Consider the following 19,392-nt stretch of genomic DNA (forward strand, 5'->3'; position numbering starts at 1 on the left):
GCAAGGGGGAAGAGATATGGGAACATATGTATATGTATAACTGATTCATTTTGTTATAAAGCAGAAACTAACACACCATTGTAAAGCAATTATACTCCAATAACGATGTTAAAAAAAAAAGTATTAAGTGATGTAATTAAATTCAAACCCATGGTCTTCATACCGTGTTATAGTGTTTCCAGTATTGTTCATGTGATTCCTAGGTCATAAGAGATAAAAGAAAACCGAAGGAAGCAATCACAGGAGCATCATTCAAGTAAGAAGAATCAACAATGCAGTCAAAAAAAGGGTGAAAAATAGACACAAGAATTACAAAAAACAGTGTATTCTGTGGTCACTTAGTGTATGGACAAACAGCCATAGGTGCTTCTAGAGGCTCTGCTGAGCTCACTGTAATAAATAATTTCACTGTGGTCCTAGATCAGTGTGAATGACAATCCACACAGTCTTGTTTACAAAGGCAGGGGATTTTGTAATTTTCTCATTCCACAAAGATTTCTAATAGTGATATTTGAAACATTTTTATTTCCTAAAGAGGCAAACTTTTGTTCACTAGACTTTTTCTGATATGTAATTGACCCTTCCAAAGCAACGGGATATCACTGTGTTTGTGTTTATGTTCTGGATAAACTAAAGCCTGTGGTGTGTTTATGTTCTGGATGAACTAAAGGTTTGCGGTGTCTGCAAAAAATACGAGACTAGTGTGACCAACTGAATTTAATCCTGGCTTTGACACTAATAAAATAAGTCATTTTCTTCCTCTCTGTGTATTCTCACTTCTTTTTTTTTTCCTTATAAATTTATTTATTCATTTTTGCCGCATTGGGTCTTTGTTGCTGCATGCAGGCTTTCTCTAGTTGCAGTGAGCGGGGGCTACTCTTCGTTGCGGTGTGCGGGCTTCTCATTGTGGTGGCTCTTCTTGTGAGGAGCACGGGCTCCAGCCACATGGGCTTCAGTAGTTGTGGCACGTGGGCTCAGCACTTGTGGCTCGCGGGCTCTAGGGAGCAGGCTCAGTAGTTGTGGCGCACAGGCTTAGTTGCTCCGTGGCATGTGGGATCTTCCCGGACCAGGCCTCAAACCCATGTCTCCTGCATTGGCAGGTGGATTCTTAACCACTGTGCCACCAGGGAAGTCCCTGTATTCTCACTTCTAAAGAGAGGAGTTAGACAAATGACCTTAAGCTTTTTTTTTCCAGCTCCAACATTGTGTGGCACTATAATGATGTTATATGTGGCCAAGTTGCCCTTGGGGAGGAAAATGAAATAAAATTGAACTTAAGAGATGCAGGGCTTCCCTGGTGGTGCAGCGGTTGGGAGTCCGCCTGCCGATGCAGGGGACACGGGTTCGTGCCCCGGTTCGGGAAGATCCCAAATGCCGTGGAGCGGCTGGGCCCGTGAGCCATGGCCGCTGAGCCTGCGCGTCCGGAGCCTGTGCTCCGCAGCGAGGGAGGCCACAGCAGTGAGAGGCCCGCGTACCGCAAAAAAAAAAAAAAAAAGAGAGATGCAAAACAATATTTAATCCTGCAAGATCTTAATCTCGAAGAAATTTCAGATCAATGCTACAGATTCCAGGGCTGCAATGAGTTTGAGCTGTCAGGTTATGGGAAAATCCCAGTGAGGCCAGAAACTTCTGCAATAAACCTGAACCTCGGGGTTCTGCAAAACTATGTGTATAACTTCCAATACCTCGCACCCAATGTTTCTCTTACGTTGAAATGCCGGGGGTGCTGAGGGCCAAATCATGCCTCTTGTGTGGGTTTGCAAAAAAGTACTACTTTTTCCACTAACAAGTGTTCAACAGAGAGATAAAATCGTGTAGAGGGATAGCAAGGAAATTTACTTTAGATTAAAAAAATTTATGTTCATTTACCAAACTGCTCTATTAGAAGATAGCTTAACGTGTAGATTTAAGTAGCCTGACAAACAGCTAAGATAATGTGACTATGAGTATTTTTTAGTCACCCAGCTATGTTATTAAAATATAGTTGTGTATTTAAAAAAAGGAGACAATTATTAGCTCAGTCAGCATGACTATTTATTTCCCTTTAAGGTACTCTATAATAGTTTCTCTAACTGCATCATGAAAACCTGCTGGGTATGACAGGTAAGAGAAATGCTGGGTATGACAGGTAAGAGAAATTCTGGGTAGAAAAAAGGTGATTCAAAGGACCCAGGAGTTTGAAAGAGCACTCACAAGTCCCAAGGCCCTGCAACGTTTCTCTAAAAATATGACATCAAATATGGAGTGAGATCTAATAAGAAGTGGTGTGACTCTGCTACTTGGGAAACCTTCTGATGCTGTAAGGGGGAACGTGCTAGCTTGTACATATATGCTTGTAAGCCACACGGTGATGATCTTCCTGGCAGACCACTAATTGAATGGTAGCCCCATCTAATGTGCCCTTTAACCTCATATGAACAGGGGGCACGTGGATAAAAATTAAGATATACCAATTTACACACATGCATATTTTGAAATCTGATGAGAAGCAAAGATATGATGGCTACGTTTGAGCTAGAGTGACTGGCATTTTGCCAAATAAGTCATCTCTGTAAAGTACCTGAGGACCAAATCTGAACTTACGATGTAGCAGGGCTCACAGTAGGCTTTCTTCTCCACTGCATAGAAGGGCTGCCCTCGGAGCTTGTTGTTACAGACGATGCAGGTAAAACAATCCACGTGGAAGACCTGATCCATGGCAGTGCATCCTGTACCTTCCCCTACTACATTTTCCCCACAGCGAGCACAGCGGCCTGAAAGAAAAAAGGGGTTGACTGTTAAGAACACCTTCAGTCCTTCTAAAGAAGACAATGTGTGGTGGAGACAGCACATTTGTAATGTCAACAGCAGATGGGATCACCACCACCGCCATCACCATCATGAGCATCATGGCCCCCATGAGGCCAGCATGACGGGGATTTTACGAATCACTTGAGGAGTTGACCCTCACAGCCAAGGTCCCACAGAGAGTGATGAGTAGAACTCAGGTCTCCTGAAGTTGAGGCCAGTGCTCTGCCTCTAATCGCACACACAAATTAAGAGTAACATGACTCAGGATGGTAGGAGTAGAAGGCATAATCTAGAAAAGTCTTTCTCCTTGGAGAGACTATGTGTCCAGCTAGACTGTGAGGGAACTGGGTCCAAACTCAAACTTCAACTCCTTCCACAAAAGGCTGGCTTGCAAAACCTCTGCATCCAGCCCTCAGTGACAGGCAGATAAAAAAGTAGTCCCTTTTATTTCCAGGTAGTGCTGACTGCTAGAAAGTGTTCTTGTATTGAGCCGGAATGCTTCTTCATTCTGTTACACAATAGTCCCAGTTCTGTCCTTTAGGGCCTCAAGAAATAAGTCTCATCTCTTACACTTGACAGCCTTTAAGATATTACAACTCAGCATTGCCTCCAAGTCTGTTTATAGTTTGAATATCCCTTAATCATGCAACAGTTCCACAGACTGTAGGATTTTAAGTCCCTCATGGCCTTGGCTGTCACTGTCCAGCCCAGTGTTCTGCAAATTTTCAGCACGATTCAACTGATTCGTGGGGCTTCTGACCACTTATGGACACTGTGTTTAGGTTAAAAAAAACTGCATTACAATTTGAATAATAACATTAACATGTAATTTACAAATAAAAAATTTATGTCATTGAGAGGCATTGTGCTGGCTGCAGTCTGTATCCATAGCTGGCTTCACCATGGGAATCTTGAGCCAGAGGTCAGAGCCGCATTCAGTTTTCCTTCTTGTTCTTTATTTCTACGAAGGTAAAAAGTTTTAACGAGTAATTACAAGTCACTGGGAATGTCAGCAAGAATTGGCAGACTTTTACATATAAGCTTTAGCAAAACTAGTGCTTCCTATGGGTCAGGCATTTTCTAGGTGCTTTATGTATATTAACTCATTTCATATTCACAACCTGTGTGACAAGTACTATTAGTATCCCTATTTTACAGATGAGGAAACTGGGTTACATAAGTGGTTGACTACCTTCTAGCCCAAGCAGTCTAGCTTCAGTGTCGACGGTCCTAACCATTCTGCTGTCTTGCTTCTGCCTAGTTCTGTGCATCAGGATTGAACACAGAGCTGACACTATGGAGAGGTTTCTCACTAAAGGCTGTGTTCAGCCCTCTACCACATTGGATTGACGACTATTTCACACCTAGAAGGGAGGAGGTTTAAATGTTTCAACTTGGGAGAAAAGAGGCAAATGTGTTTCTAATCCTCTCTTGCACTGGCCCTGGCAAGTATTTCTTTACATTTTGTTGCAGAATTTGAATGCATCTTTAAAATATAGAGCAAACTATAGAAATTTTCCCCCTAAAGAATGAGAAATATCAAGCACTGAAAAGAGTCAAACTTTTGGAAACTGAGCCACTTCCACCATAGTTGATATTTTTATTAAGTCTTGACATCATATTCTTGACATCTGATAAACTTTTATAGAATAAATGTTTGTAATAAACTTTGTGGCTTGATTTACAAACATCTATCCAAGAGTGAACTTGTGTCTGTTTTTTATTAAAAGATGTATAAACCTTAGAAAGGTGCTTTAAAATTTTAGACTCTCATTGCCTTTAGTATCAAAATTAGGATTTTCATATGGCACTATTTTGTGATTATTCAGAAAAAAAAAACTTCACTGATTTACTAGAAAGTTCACTATACTATGTTTGAAAAGGAGGCTAAAAGTCTGAGAGCTTCATGCCACTATCTGACAACATTTCACTACACAGAACATACTGGGAATTACAGGCGAATGGATCACCAATCCATAAAATATAATTTAAAAAATTACATCATCATCATCATAGCATTCCAAATTTTCTTTTTCAACTGCTTGTGCAAAATAATCACATTCATCCCAGTGTATATAGATTCATTTCCAATATTTATACTGGAATTGTCTTCACTAACATTTACATTTGTAATATTAATCTGAAGTGGTATTTATGGGATTATCTTTATTACTATTTTTTCTACTTTCAAAGAATAATATTCAAATAACTGATCTATTTTGGCAAACTGAAGAAACAGGGTAATATAGTAATGATAAAAAAATGTAGGTTTAGCAGCAGTAGAAAAAAAAACATACTAATGATATGAAAATACTGTGAGCTTAATGGCAATGTTACTGAACATCGGATAAACAACACCAATCAACATAGGTTTGGTGGTACATATGCAATCTTTAAGAATGTGATGGTTCATTAAGAGCATATTGGATTCCTGTGAATATTGTAGTTTTACAATTCAGATTCATTAAATGCAAGTCAACAAAATAATTATTTATTACTCTTTCCTTTTCTAGACACCAAACTGGACTCCTTGATACTCCATCAGGGAATACCAGTGATCTGTGGACCACCCTTCGGAAGAAATTTGTTCTGGCCAAATGTGATTTACTACTGGTCATGGTGGTCGATGAGACAGGTAGAGGTAGCAATTATGATTCCAGACCATGGCTGCCCAATGCGTAATATCTGGAATCCAAGAGGCTGAGCCTATGTGGTTTATGGAGAGTTTGAGAGCTACCCATGAGGATCTAGGAGAAAATATCAATCACTGATTAAAGGGAAATGTTGGAGCAGAGCCCTAAAGGGCAGGATGAAAACCTAAGCTTTGGAATTCTCATTGTATTCAACAGGCATTCCCCAGGTATTTACTCATTGCCCAGTACTGTAATCTGTATGATACCCAGAAATGAATTAGGTGACGTCAGTGCCTTTCACATTAATTATGAGACTACATAACATCCTACAATCACATGACAAAATGTGGTGTCGTCTGAGAAAGTGCTCTGGAGATGTGGGAGGAACATCACACTTGAGAGGGCTCAGGAAAGGTTTTGTGGAGAAAGAGGCATTTAAGCGCAACCTTAAAGGATGGAATTTTGACAGGTGGGGATGGAAGAGAAAAAAACATTCTAGTTTTTCCACATAGTGAATGAGTGGCTGGGTTTCCTGGATCCAGAAACTCTGTAGTGGCTTGGTGGTGGGACAACAAGGTTTTGTCCTCTCAGCTATGAAAGCAGATGGACTGTGTTCACAAGGAACAATCTTTTCCTTTATATTTTGGAGAATATTCTTCCAGAGTGGGTCAGGCTAATATGCTGGACCCAGACATGACCAGCTTGCTGCCTCCCGTATTTTTCCTATTCTTGGGAGAAATTGGGGACACCAGGCTCGAGGGCAGTCAGTCTGGCACCTTTAAAATCACAAGCACAGAAAAGAGCAAAGAACAAAAATTAAAAATAGCTCTCTCTACACTTTCTGTCTACAGCAGGACAGAAAAGGTGCCCGAATGTTACCTTTTCACATTAACAAAAATGTACAAACTATACCTTTTAGGGAGGCATTCACAATGGAAAGAAAGTCACTAGAGCATAATACATCCTTGCCCCTAGAGGGGCTCATGCTACACATCATTAAAAGCATCCTGCAATCTTGCTGCCCATTTTGGAGACAAGTATCTCAGCGCTTTTAAACGAGAAAAACCAGGGGAATGGTACCAGACTTGGAGGCATCAGAGTATGAAGGAAACATTGTTGATGAGGGGCCAGTGGGAAGCTCAGGGTCAAGTTCAGACCCAGGGATGGTATGAGGAGCTCATTGGCAAAGCTTAACACAGTAACTTAAAAAATCCAAGGACAGAGGGTTAGACAGCCTGGGGGGAACTTTGTCAGTGAATTGAGATGCCTGAACCAAAAAAAGCTTCTCCATGTATTATCGTTTGTTATATATCGATAATGCTTTGTATCGATTGTGGAGCCAGTCAGAGACTCTCCTCACCCCTCCCCCTCCTTCTTCCCCACTCCCACAACTATTACAACCTCTGCAAAGTCTTTGAAATGCTTCTCTTCCATCACAGGTCTGCTGCCCACATTGGGCTTATTATCTTTCATGGGTCATTGCAATGACTTCCTGATTGTTCCACTAGCTCTGACTTATTCCCTCTTACAAATGGACAGGCTTTATGGTGGTCTTACTACTTGAGCTAAGTCTGGAAGTTTAGATAGTTTTTGAACAAGCCATTTTAGGAATGGCATGGGTGAAGGGCGACATTACAGGCAAATCTACAAGTTAAGCAAGACAGGTGGAGTAGTGGGACGTGGATTTTCATATTTACTGGTGCCAGCTTTCTCTTTCTGTAATGTGAATTTATTTTCTTTATAATATGAAAATAAAATTTCATTTAAAAATGATGTTCTTGTGACCAGTATACCATTAATACGATAGGCCATAGACCCTCTTCTGCAGATACTGCTTGTTTCTGAGGTGAGACCAAAAATGTCCAGTCATTTTGAGAGTTGGTGGCATGGTGATGGGGGGGTGACAGACTCTCAGACATGTGCATTATTCAACATTAAAAGCAAACTAGTATATTTATGCAGATGTAAAGCCAGGTTACATATGTCTCCATCTCCTCCTTGCCACTTGCCTTGTAACAGAAATTTTTGGCATAAGCAAAATTAATAGTCTATCTTTAAATATTATAATGAATTGAAACTCTACATGCCAATTGTATGATCTGTCAGCTTTCTCACTAAGCAACTTTTAAAATATATTCTGAACAAAGTCCTGCTCCAAAAGTTGAATCAATAAGGTTATATCAGAGTAGTGAACTGATAGCAAATTATTCCTAGAAACAAAGCTTGCTCCAATTTACCCTACATGTGTCCACTGGAGTTACCTTCCTAAAGCACAGGTTCCACTAAGTTGATTCAGAAATTATCTTCCACTGAAAGTACAAAAAGATCATAGAACAAGTTTGTACTCTTTATGTGACAGGTCCATAAGACATTCACTGAAGTCTAGGATGATGGCATTTTCTAATCACCAAAGCTTCTACTTTATGAAACCCTGTAGTATTAATACATGGCATAATAGATAACCTGTTTTTTAAACTGCGTAAGTCCTAGGACAGTGATTCTCAACCTTGCCTGTATGTTGGAATCATCTGGGGAATTAAAAAAAAAAAATACTGATCTCTGGGTCCCAGCTCCAGAGATTCTGATTTCATTGGTCTGAGGTAGGATGTCTTAGGATTGGAATTTTTAAAAGCTCTCCAGGTGATTGCAGGTTAAGCCACTGTTCCAAGGGGTGCCTATTTCTGCACTGCTTGTCAGAATAACAGCTGACAAGAATCGCCCAGACAGACCTCATCTGCACGCAAAACAGTTAGGGGACAGACTGTTAACCATGAGTTGGCTGAAAAAAAGAAATTTCTGTGGCATCATAATATATCTTGCTTTTCATCAACAAGAGTAATTTTCCTAATGCTGTCTCTTTATGTCTTAGTTTGAAGAGCTTTCAGTGGCTTTCCATCCACTGTAACATACATGAAGAGAATCAGCTAAGTTTTACCATAAAATACTTTGACAGCATTAAGCCAGAGAAAGCAGTTCACATATATTAATTACAAGTATTCTTATAGAACAGGCTTCTTTTGTGCTGTAAATAAAGTTATCATATGGCACTGCTATGTGGCCTTAGACAATACAGAACACACAAAGAATGTCAACCGATAGCCATTTAAGGTAATGATACCACATAGTATACATCATACATCCAATTAAGTTTTATATATTTTCTTGGACTCTGCCTTTAAATACTGTACCAATATCCGTTCTCCTATGGTTAGTGCTATTTAGCTCTGTGAATCCTGGGATCCTTAACATACATTAAAAGCTGGACTGCAGGACACATCTAATTTTGTCACTGCTTGTGTATATATAATTGTATTATACTACTTCACTGTTATTGCTTAGATGGTCCTTGCAGAGACGGCTTGCAGATTCAACGGGCACATGGATGGAATGAGAAGCAGAGGGCAGATAGCTGTTCTCTCTTTCTCTTCTCTATTCTCTCTCTCTCTCTCTCTCAGGCACACATGTGCACAGGCAGACAACAGGAAAAGGAGCAATGACTACAATAGCACTAGAACCAATGGTAGACATGTAGAGCTTTCAGAAGGAGACAAAATAAGAACCATTTTAGTACGAAATAAGAAATTAAGCTAAGTAACAAGAAAACAAAACAAAACAAAACAAAACAAAACAGACTCCCCAAAATTGTCAGAGAGAATGGTTCGGGAATGGGTGGACAGAGGCCTGGGCAACAAACCAGATGAGATGGAGTGAGAAACGAGTGACCTGGTAAAAGGAAGTCATTACGAAGTCTAACCATGAGGTGATTCATTTATAGACACATATTTGCTTAGGTTGGACCTTCAGGTAAGGAGGTAAATTGGGAGGGGAAGTCCCACATAGGGCTGCATAAGCAAGCATGTTTCACTGATTTAAATACACTGCATTGTGAAGAAGCATAACAAAAACATAAAAGAAAATTACTGTATTTTTTCCTCTGGGTCAGACACTGCCTTAAGCTCTCTACATGCATTCTCTCGTTTAGTCCCATCAACATTTATCTATTCTTATTTGATAGATAAGAAACCAGGGGTTAAGTCTCTTGGCCAAGGTCTCAAAGGTAGAAATGAGGTGAGGCTGGGATGGGAACCAGGTCAGACTTCTAAAGCCCATCTTCTTAATTAGCTTGTGGTTTTCTAGGAATACACTTCATTATTCAATCATAACTGTGATGTTTTCGGCATTGTTGAGGAGTGGGGTGTGTTCCCACCCCCAGGGAAAGAAGAGCCAGTAAAGCATCACTTCTCCAACACCCCAAGCCTCAGGCGAGCTTAGTGAAGTGTCAGAATCAGCTACACATGGTGAAATCGGTACAGCTAAGGGTCCTTCGGAGACCTTTGGTTGAACCCTAACCCTTACCCTTTGTTGAATCTCAAACTCTGGCTTCCCACCAGGAACGCTTTTAAAATAATACTGATGGCCACACTCTGCTTGCAGAGATTCTGATTTATTTGGTTCTGGGGGGCGGGCCCTAAAATCAAGACGTTAATGCGCAGTGGGGTTGGGGACCATTGTTCTAAAGGGAACCACGTGTTCATATGTTCCACAAAGCGGAGTTCATCCTAGAGTGTTCTTAGAAAGCAGTGATGTTTGGGACCAAAAGCCCTGGCCCTAAGGAGCTACATCCTAGGAAACTGCACAAGGAGCAAGTTGGTCACCATGTACCCTGGTCCTAACCTTCACTAAACTAATATACACAGGCACAGTGGTCAGGAAAATTACTTTCTGACAACAACTTCCAGTCTCAGGAGGAGCAGTAAAAACATAACCAAAACCCAGACAACAACAAAAGCAAAACAAAAAACAATACTGCTTTGCAGTTTGGGATACAATACACGGTGCCCTTTGAACAAAATTATATATTCCATGGTATAAAGGCAATCAGAATTCCGAGTCTTGCCTGTGTTACTCACTAGCTATGGGAACCTGGACAAGTTTCCTAAATTCTCTGATCCTGAAGTCCCTTGTTTTCAAAACAAGTAGTTGAGTCATCTATCCAGTTATTCTTTCAACCCCTCCACTAATGCACTTACTGAATCTCTATTCTGTGCTAAGTCCTGTGCACAGGGGTAACCTTTTCTCAGCCTCTGTAAAAAGGAATGGATAAACAACAAGGTCCTACTGTACAGCACAGAGAACTGTATTCAGTATCCTATGATAAACCATAATGGGAAAGAGTATAAAAAATGTATATACATATATATATATATATATAACTGAATCACTTTGCTGTACAGCAGAAATTAACACAACACTGTAAATCGACTATACTTCAATTAAAAAAAAAAAGTCATGATGATGACTGCCTTGACTACCTGGTCACCAAGTTCAATGATGGGAACAGCTACAAAGTGCCTAGTACAGTCCCTGCTTATTTCCCCCTCCAACTAAGGAGGTAGAGGAAAACTTCAAAACGAAGAGCTCATTATGACTAGGACCAGAGATGGTGGTCCATGAGGGGGGTAAGAGGAAGCTGCATCTATGAGGCAGTTACGTAAGATTTATATTTACCAGTATGGTATTAATAGAATTCAGTGCTCGAAATTCAATCTCAATCTTGAAAAAATCTGTGGACCCCAGAGTGATGATAATCATCAAGATTTATTCAGCACTTATTATGTGCCAAGCACTGTTTTAAGTATTTAAATATATTATCTCAAGTAATCCTTCCAACAACCTGATGACGTAGGTCCTCTCATTATGTTCATTATAGTATAAGAAATAGCAGCCTAGAGAGATTAGGTAGCTTGCCCAAGGCCACAGAGTTAACTACTGAAGCTGGAATTGGGGACCAGTCGGTCTGGCCTTAAAGCCCACTTAACCAGTCCTTTAACCTGGCTTTTGACTTTAGAATTCCAAAATTCTTAAAAACATCTGGCCTGGCAGATGTAAGCTTGCATAAACCTTACAACATTCCTAACAGGAATATCAGTATCTGTTTTGGCTAAAGCAAGATTTCTTTTCACTTTAATTTTTACACACAGGCATTTTCATATCCTGACTCTTAATTTTTAATCTATTCTTCTATATTTAAAATTTATTTCATGATTGATCTGTTAACAGAAAAAAAAATCAGTGTTTACTAGTACAGTTAAAACTGCTACTGCAATGTTTATTTTTGACTTATGATTAAAATGTGCTCTAGGGTATCTCTCATGGGAATGTGCATTTCCCTCAGCCTCCACTCAAAGCTGAAAAAAACTTTGTTTGCCATGTTACTTTTAGTTTTATTGATGGGAAATCTCCGAATGTATTTTGGTTATTTAAGAGCAAACCTAACACTGATTGTTCCCGAAGCTACTGTATTTCAATGCCTAACAATAGTCATAATCTCCTCCTTATAATATTAACAAGCACTCCTTATATTTATATATTGCCTTATAATAGTAAATGTACTTTCTTACCCGACGCTACCAAAAAGAGCAAAATGAAAGCTATAATTAACACTACTTTTTTTAGCTTTCTGATATATTAAGAATGAGAGTAACCCTGCAAATTCACATAAAACTTCATCATTTCCATGTTCTCATTTGAACCTTACAAAAACTAAAAGCCAGATAAGACAATTATCCTCTTTTAACAAATGAGTTAGCCTAGGAATAACCTTGTGCATGGCTTGAAAGGTAGATAATAGAGTTAGAATTCAAGCTCAGTTCATGTGACCCCAAGACTACTGATCTTTGAGCTGGACTACGTTAACTGCTTGCATGGTGCTGGACCCAGAGATGGGTGATATTCTCACCTGACACGTCCCAGGGAAGCCAATTAGTCCTACTTGGGTTTTGGATTTTCTACTTAGTGCTGAAATGCCCATAACACATTGTTAGAGCATGTAAAAACTTAGAAACCATCCAATGCAACCTCATTTACAGATGAAAAAGCAAAGGCTCAGGCAGAGGCAGTGCCTAGATTAAGATCCTACAGCAAGCCAACAGCAGAGGTGAGACCTGAATTCAGGCCTTCAGGCTCTCAGTACAGTGTGCTTTCAGCTGCACAAAACTATTTCCCTGTGTGCTGCCTCAGCTGTTAGTTTCTTTCCACTAGCAGGCGCTGTGGCCTGAGCATAAGGTAAAGTTTCACTGTATCAATAAATGAAAGTATTATGTGGGGACTGCAGTCCACAGGATGACTCCTACATGATTCCGGAACAAGGTTAACGCCATTACCCTCTGAAGCAGCACAATCATTCCATTTCTGTCTGAAAAACCTGGTATACTTTGGATTTGTACATCTGTATGTTCTGAAAATGGAAAAAAAGGCAGCAGGATGTGGGGTACTGGGTCCCGCAGAGGTACCTTGGGACCAAAGAAGGCCAGGTTCTGGTTTCTGTTTGACCATAGCTGGTCTGAATCAATTTGGTTTGTACATTTGAGTTACATTCCATATTCACTTGATAGGTTTCCAATTTTATTTTGTTATTTATTATTGTTTTTTTAAAGACTAAGAACCACTTGAGTGAAATAAGTGGCAGATTTGTGGTTAGAAGAGCTGGGTTCTAGTCCTAGTACTACCATATCTGTGACCTTGCGCAAGTAACTAGGTGACTCAAAGTGTTACTGGGAGGAAATATATATACTAAATTATAAGTGACAAGAAGATGTAAGGAATTCCTTCAAAACATATCACTGTAAAATAAATTTTGTTATGAATATTAATACAAATCACCTGCACAATAGAGCAGAAAATATTTATGTATCTGGGACTTGCATCCAGAGATCACATTCTAAGGAATCCCTATGCAAAAGCTACAAGACGGAATGCAGTACTGGATGTGAGGAGACACTGTGAGGAGCTAGGCTTCTTGGAAATGCTGGCAGAGCCATTTATCTTCGCAGTGGAGTAGGCAGATGGATGCCGTGACTATTTGACACATGATGCTACATCGGAGCTCAGAGGGAGACCCAGGCGTGAAGTCTTAGACCTCAGGCCATCTTCGCCCTTGCTTGTCTGTAAAATCCTCGTTGCTAAACTGCAGTCGGCATGGATTCCATCTCTGGCACTTGCATAGCAACACTGAGCTCTCTGAGCACTGAACTGACGTCTTGGGAACAGTTATTAATACATGTATGTATGCACACAGTATGTGAAAATATGCAAGATTGAAAGCGATTAGTGGATTACTTTTAGGTAATACTTCCCACCGGGACTATGCTCCTGGAAAAATTCCTCTCTCTCAAAAAGCTTGCACGATTGTCTGCTATCACTTACCAAAATGTTTGGGATAAAAATGGTGTCAATTTTAAGGAAACACAGTTCTCAATTTTCTTTGTTAACATCTGAATAAAACATGAGAAGGTTCCTACTTTTCCCCTCTCCTCTCTCATTCAGAGAATAAGTCCCTTCACAACCTTTCTTTGAGTGAGAGAGGAAATAGTCACCCTTCTTTGCCACCTCCAGAATAGCACTATCACTGAGTTTAAAGGTAGAAAAGTTTAAATTCCATTCTAATAAATTCCACGGGCTATCATCATTTCTGAGGTGCAGTGCAATGTTTTATAAAAAGAACAGAGCGAGAAATCACATTTCTACCTTGTAGAAGCTTATGGTCCTGTGAGATCACGGGAGAACAGCACAAGAAAGGCACAGAAAGTTCTACAGGAAGGATCTGGTTGGGATTGAAAGAACACTTTCTGGACCATATGAGAGTATGAGAAAAATATGGAACATTTCCTTAATGTAACTGGGCTGGACATATACTTTCTATCTCCTGTTATAAAATGAATACACTGAATCAACTGTCAAGTGCTTTTCTAAGCACCTTCCCAGTCTTCAATTTTTCATTCTAAGATACATTTTATAAGATGAATAAGCAAATTGAAGTTAGATTAAGTCTGCCTGAGGGTAAGGAGAATAAACTCAATAATAATCTCTGGACAGCTTTTCAAGACCCCAAATTTGTTGAAAAACTACAAAAGTTATGAACTTAAAAAAAAAAAAAAGAAAAAAACAAGAACACCAGGCAATAGGCACGTTCTATTTATGTCAGCAGAGTATTTCTGGTGATTCCTCTCGTGCTAATGTAGTTTCCATTTTTAGATTATCATATTTGGTAAACATTTAATTTTTACAGGATGACTAATACCCAAGTGCCTCATATCTAGTGAGATAAGTAAAGGGCTCTTCCTTACTAAGGCTTATAGGGAGCTCCCAGAAACCAAGTAAATCCACAGAAACTGCACAAAAACAGATAAGTTCAGTAATGGGTTGTTGCATCGGCTCCTGCTTATGTGTTTTTATTTGTAGTTCTGTCTTGGGCAAGACATACCACACAAGGGGAGTGCAAAGTTGAAGGTCTTTAGCAAAAATTTGGACTGTAAACACAGCCTGGCATTACCAGTATTCTGTTAAGTTCAAAGAAGAGATAGTTACAACAAATACAGCTTGCTTTATTTCTGAAACAAAACTGTGCACATATTTGTGGCCATACTACTAATTAACCTATAGATTGTTCCTTTCATCTATTCAGCGTGTTTTTCTGCCCCCTGTTACAACATGTTGGGGTTATTTTTTCCCATCTGGAATATCCTCAAACTGTTCTCTTAGAGGCACTAGAGAGAAGAATGGTACAAATGATGAAGAGACTAGAGACACTAACTTGTACAAAAAGATTAGAGGAGCTATATATGCACATATAACGAGGCCAAAGGATGACTAAGGAGTGCCACGATGACGGTCTATAAATATTTGAAAGGTGTAAACACCGAGGAATAATTTAGCTTGGTCCAGGTGGTACAATTGGAAGCGATGGTGTATCTTAAAGAAAAGGGAAGATCTCTATTAAAGAAAAATGTTTAAATAAATATAAATGTTTAAATGTTTAAGATGTTATCCATGCGATACAGCAAAATTCAAACAGAAAGGCAGTTTAAAAATATTAGCATAAAAGTCAGAAGACAAGGGCTTATGGGCTGGCTTTACCATACATACACAGTTATGTGACCTTAGGTCATTTAACCACCATGGGCCTCAGATACCTGTTTCATAAAGTGTGAACCAGAATTAGATATTTTTAAAGTGTGCTCAGAAGAACCTTAAGGGTTCTGAGGATTCAGCTATGTCAGATCCTGAGAAAAGAAAGAAGACTGGAGGGGAGTGATGATGACCAGAGCCCCTTTATCAGTTTCATCTCTATACCATCAGCTTCCTCAGAATAAGTTTTTAGGAATTTCCTAAGTTAAAGAAGTTTGCATGAGAAACTTTCCAACTTAAAAAGTTTGAGGAAGGTATTAGAGATCAGTTTGAGACCCGTTCTTGTTCAAAAGACTCCTGAGAAGACAGAAGACTCATTAAAATTATGCTTTCACAAAATGTTTACTGAGTACCTACTATGGGCCAACATAGTTGATAAAGCAGTAATGCAGATATGCCCTTGTGGAATGCACATTCCATATGCAATTTTTCATATAGAATTGCCCAAAATTCTAAAATGAATAGAGGCTTAACTCATGTAATTCCATGTAAGATTGAAAATAATTCAACACTTACTGAGCACTTACTATCAAATCCTTGAGACTCGTGATATATAATATAGAAGGTAAACATTCAAATTAAGCAGATATTGAGCACATACTATATGTCAGGCACTGTGTGACAAACTAGCAATCTTCATTTATTCAGTTTCCATCCCAGTGGCCACTCAGTCGTGTGTCTTTGTGTACAACCAGTGAACACCGCCATGAGCACAGCCTGACTCATGCTCCAACCTGCTACCAGGGTCAGCTGGATTTGATCCTAAATCTACTCATACCATTTGAACTTGTTATTGCAATTAAGCTATGTAATGAACTATTATGTAAGTTAGCAAAAAAGTGAAAATGTTTTCATTTTAAAAAATAACATCTAAATACAATGTTTTGAAAAAGTTCCAGAGAGACATTTCACTTAGGGAAAAAAAAAAAAATTATTCAGTAAGGTATGGATAAGCAACTTCAAAATATTAGGAAAAAAAGCTTAAAAATTGTAAAGCATTCTGCACTCACATTATTTCACAAGTGTTTTTAAATTCTTGCTCTCCGACAATTTCCAACCAGGTTGGAAATTGTTGGGGACCCACTATGACATTATGCACAATGACACAACAGACACAAAGCTGACAGCCCTCACTCAAATATGTCTTGTTCATATTTCAAAAAAAAGGTGAAATATGCATTTTGTTGATTTATTAAAATAAACTTTATTGAGGTATAATTTACATGTAATAAATGAACTCATTTTAAGCATGCATTTTGATAAATTTTAAGAAATTCATAGGCCCTTGTAACTATCACCATAATCAAGTCCTAAAACATTTTCATTACCCTGAAAAGTTCCCTTGTGTCCCATTAGAGTCAATCCTCTCCCCCAGCTTCAGAACTGTTCTCTGTCACTATAAATTTGTCTTTTCTATGATTTCATACAAATTGAGTTATATAGTAGATACTTTTTTTTTGGCAGGGAGAGAGGTCTGGCTCATTTCGCTCAGCATAAAGTTTGTGAGGGTTTCCCACGTTGTACTTATTGGTAGTTCACTTTTTTATTAATGATGGGTAGCATTCCATTCTAAATATATAGCACAATTTGTCCTTTGACCTGTTGATGGGCATTTGAGTTGTTTCCAGTTTTTGGTCATTGCAAGTAAAGCTGTTATGAATTTTTATGTACAAGTCTTTGTATGGAAAAATGTTTTCATTTCCCTTGGGTCAACATATGGGAGGAAAAATGCTGGGTCATATGATAAATATGTGTTTCATTTTTTTAAGACACTACCAAAGTGTTTTCCAAAGTGGTTGTACCATTTTACATCCTCACCAGCAATGTATGAGAGTTCTAGTTGCTCCGTCTACTAGTTAACACTTTGTAATGTCATTCCTTTAAATCTCAGTTATTCTAATCAATTTGTAGAGGTACCTCACAATTTGTACTTCTCTGAAGACTAAAGGTTTGGAACATTTTTTAATTTGCTTATTGGTATTGTATATTTTATTTCAATAAGTGTGTTCAAATATTTTGCCAATTTTTAAATTGAATTGTTTGCCTTCAAGTAGTAAGAGTTCTTTTTATATTTTGGACACAAATGCTTTGTCAGATATGTATATATTGCACTTATTTTCTCCCAATATATGGTGTGTCATTTCATTAAAAATTTACTGAGGTAACACTAGTTTACAAAATTATGTAAATTTTATGTGTACAACATTATATTTCTACATCTGTATACCCTACAGCATGCTCACCACCAAAAATATACTGATGGTCGCAAGAGGGGAGGAGGGTAAAATCAGATGGTATTTGTCTTTCTCTTTCTGACTTATTTCACTCAGCATAATACCCTCTAGGTCCATCCATACCATTGCAAATGGCAAGCTTTCACTCTTTTTATGGCTGAATAATATTCCATTCTTTTTTATCCATTCATCTGTGGATGCACATAGGTTGCTTCCATATCTTGGCTAATGTAAATAATACTTCAATTAGGGTGTATATTTCTTTTTGAATTAGTGTTTTTGTTTTCTGTGGATAAATACCCAGAAGTGGAATCACTGGATTGTACGGTAGTTCTATTTTTAATTTTTTGAGGAATCTCCATAGTGTTTCCCATAAGTGGCTGTTCTAATATACGTTCTCGCCAACAGTCCTCTAGGGTTCCCTTTTCTCCACATCCTTGCCAACACTTATTATTTCTTGTCTTTTTGATAATAGCCATTCTGAGAGGTGTGAGGTGATATCTCTCACTGTGGTTTTGATTTGCATTTCCCTGATGATTAGTGATGCTGAACATATTTTCATTTGCCCATTGGCCATGTGTATTTCTTCTTTGGAAAAAATGTCTATTCAGATCCACCGCCCATTTTTCAATCAGATTTTTTTTGATATTAAATTGTATGAGTTCCTTATACATTTTGGATATTAAGAATATCATTTACAAATATCTTCTCCCATTCAAATTGCTTTTCATTTTGTTGATGGTTTCCTTCACTGTGCAAACATTTTTAATTTGATGCAGTCCCATTTGTTTATTTTTGCTTTTTTTGCCCTTGACTGAGGAAACAGATTCCCCACCCCTCCCTCCCCACCCAAATACTGCTAAGGCCAATGTCAAGAGTGCAGCATCTATGTTTTTTTCCAAGAGTTTTATGGTTTCAGGTCTTATATTTAATCCATTTTAAGTTTCTTTTTGTATATGATATATGAAAGTAGTCTAGTTTCATTCTTTTGCAAGTAGCTGCCCAGTTTCTCCGAAAACATTTCTTGAAGAGACTGTCTTCCCCATTGTTATATTCTTGCCTCCTTTCCATAGATTAATTGACCATGTAAGTGTGGGTTTATTTATGGGCTCTGTTCTGTTCCATTGATCTATGTGTCAGTTTTTGTCCAATATCATTCTGTTTTGATTACCTTTGCTTTGTAGTATAGTTTGAAATGAGGGAGTGTGATAACTCCAGCTTCTTTCTAAAAATTGCTTTGACTATTTGGGGCCTTTTGTGCTTCCATACAAATTTTAAGATTTTTTGTGCTAATTCTGTGAAAAATGCCATGGGTATTTTGATAGGGATTGCACTGAATCTGTAGATTGCCTTGGTTATCCTAGGACTTGGGGCATGCTGGGTGACCTTAGCAGATAGGCTAGAGCACCTGAACCATGTTCCTGCAAAACTATAAGGTGGAAGGGGAATGCAAAAAATGGCACTCTCTGGCTCCTCTGACACCAGAGAGAGTTCCAGCAGTTTCCTGACCATTTGGCAGATACATTAGGGCTAGCAAATGGATTTTTTCCCGTATACTCTAGGTGCCCTTTAAACTGCTCCTTTTTCACTGTGTTTCAGGGTGGGTGAGTGTGTGCAGGCTGCTCAGTGATGTCCCTTTCCACTGCAGGTTTCTGCATCGAGGGTGGGGTTCCTGTCAGTACTGTATCTCCATCTGTCCTACCCGTCTCTATGTGGTCCCTCTATCATTTGTTGTGCAGAAGCCACTCAATCAGCTCTCGGTTCTTCAG

At 38.8% G+C, this 19,392-nt stretch overlaps 1 protein-coding gene across 14 annotated transcripts in view; it reads right to left on the reverse strand.

The window, feature by feature from the left end:
• LPP (LIM domain containing preferred translocation partner in lipoma) overlaps positions 1-19,392 on the reverse strand; it is a 745,137-nt gene that overhangs the window by 132,056 nt on the left and 593,689 nt on the right. For all 14 annotated transcript variants that reach the window (XM_024124352.3, XM_024124347.3, XM_024124350.3 and 11 more), the window contains one exon: positions 2,584-2,753. In XM_024124352.3, the coding sequence (XP_023980120.1) occupies positions 2,584-2,753 (170 nt within the window). The remainder of the gene's footprint in view (positions 1-2,583; positions 2,754-19,392) is intronic.

The sequence above is a fragment of the Physeter macrocephalus genome, chromosome 1 (genome assembly GCF_002837175.3).
Source record: "Physeter macrocephalus isolate SW-GA chromosome 1, ASM283717v5, whole genome shotgun sequence".
In the NCBI taxonomy this organism is placed as follows: Eukaryota; Metazoa; Chordata; class Mammalia; order Artiodactyla; family Physeteridae; genus Physeter; species Physeter macrocephalus.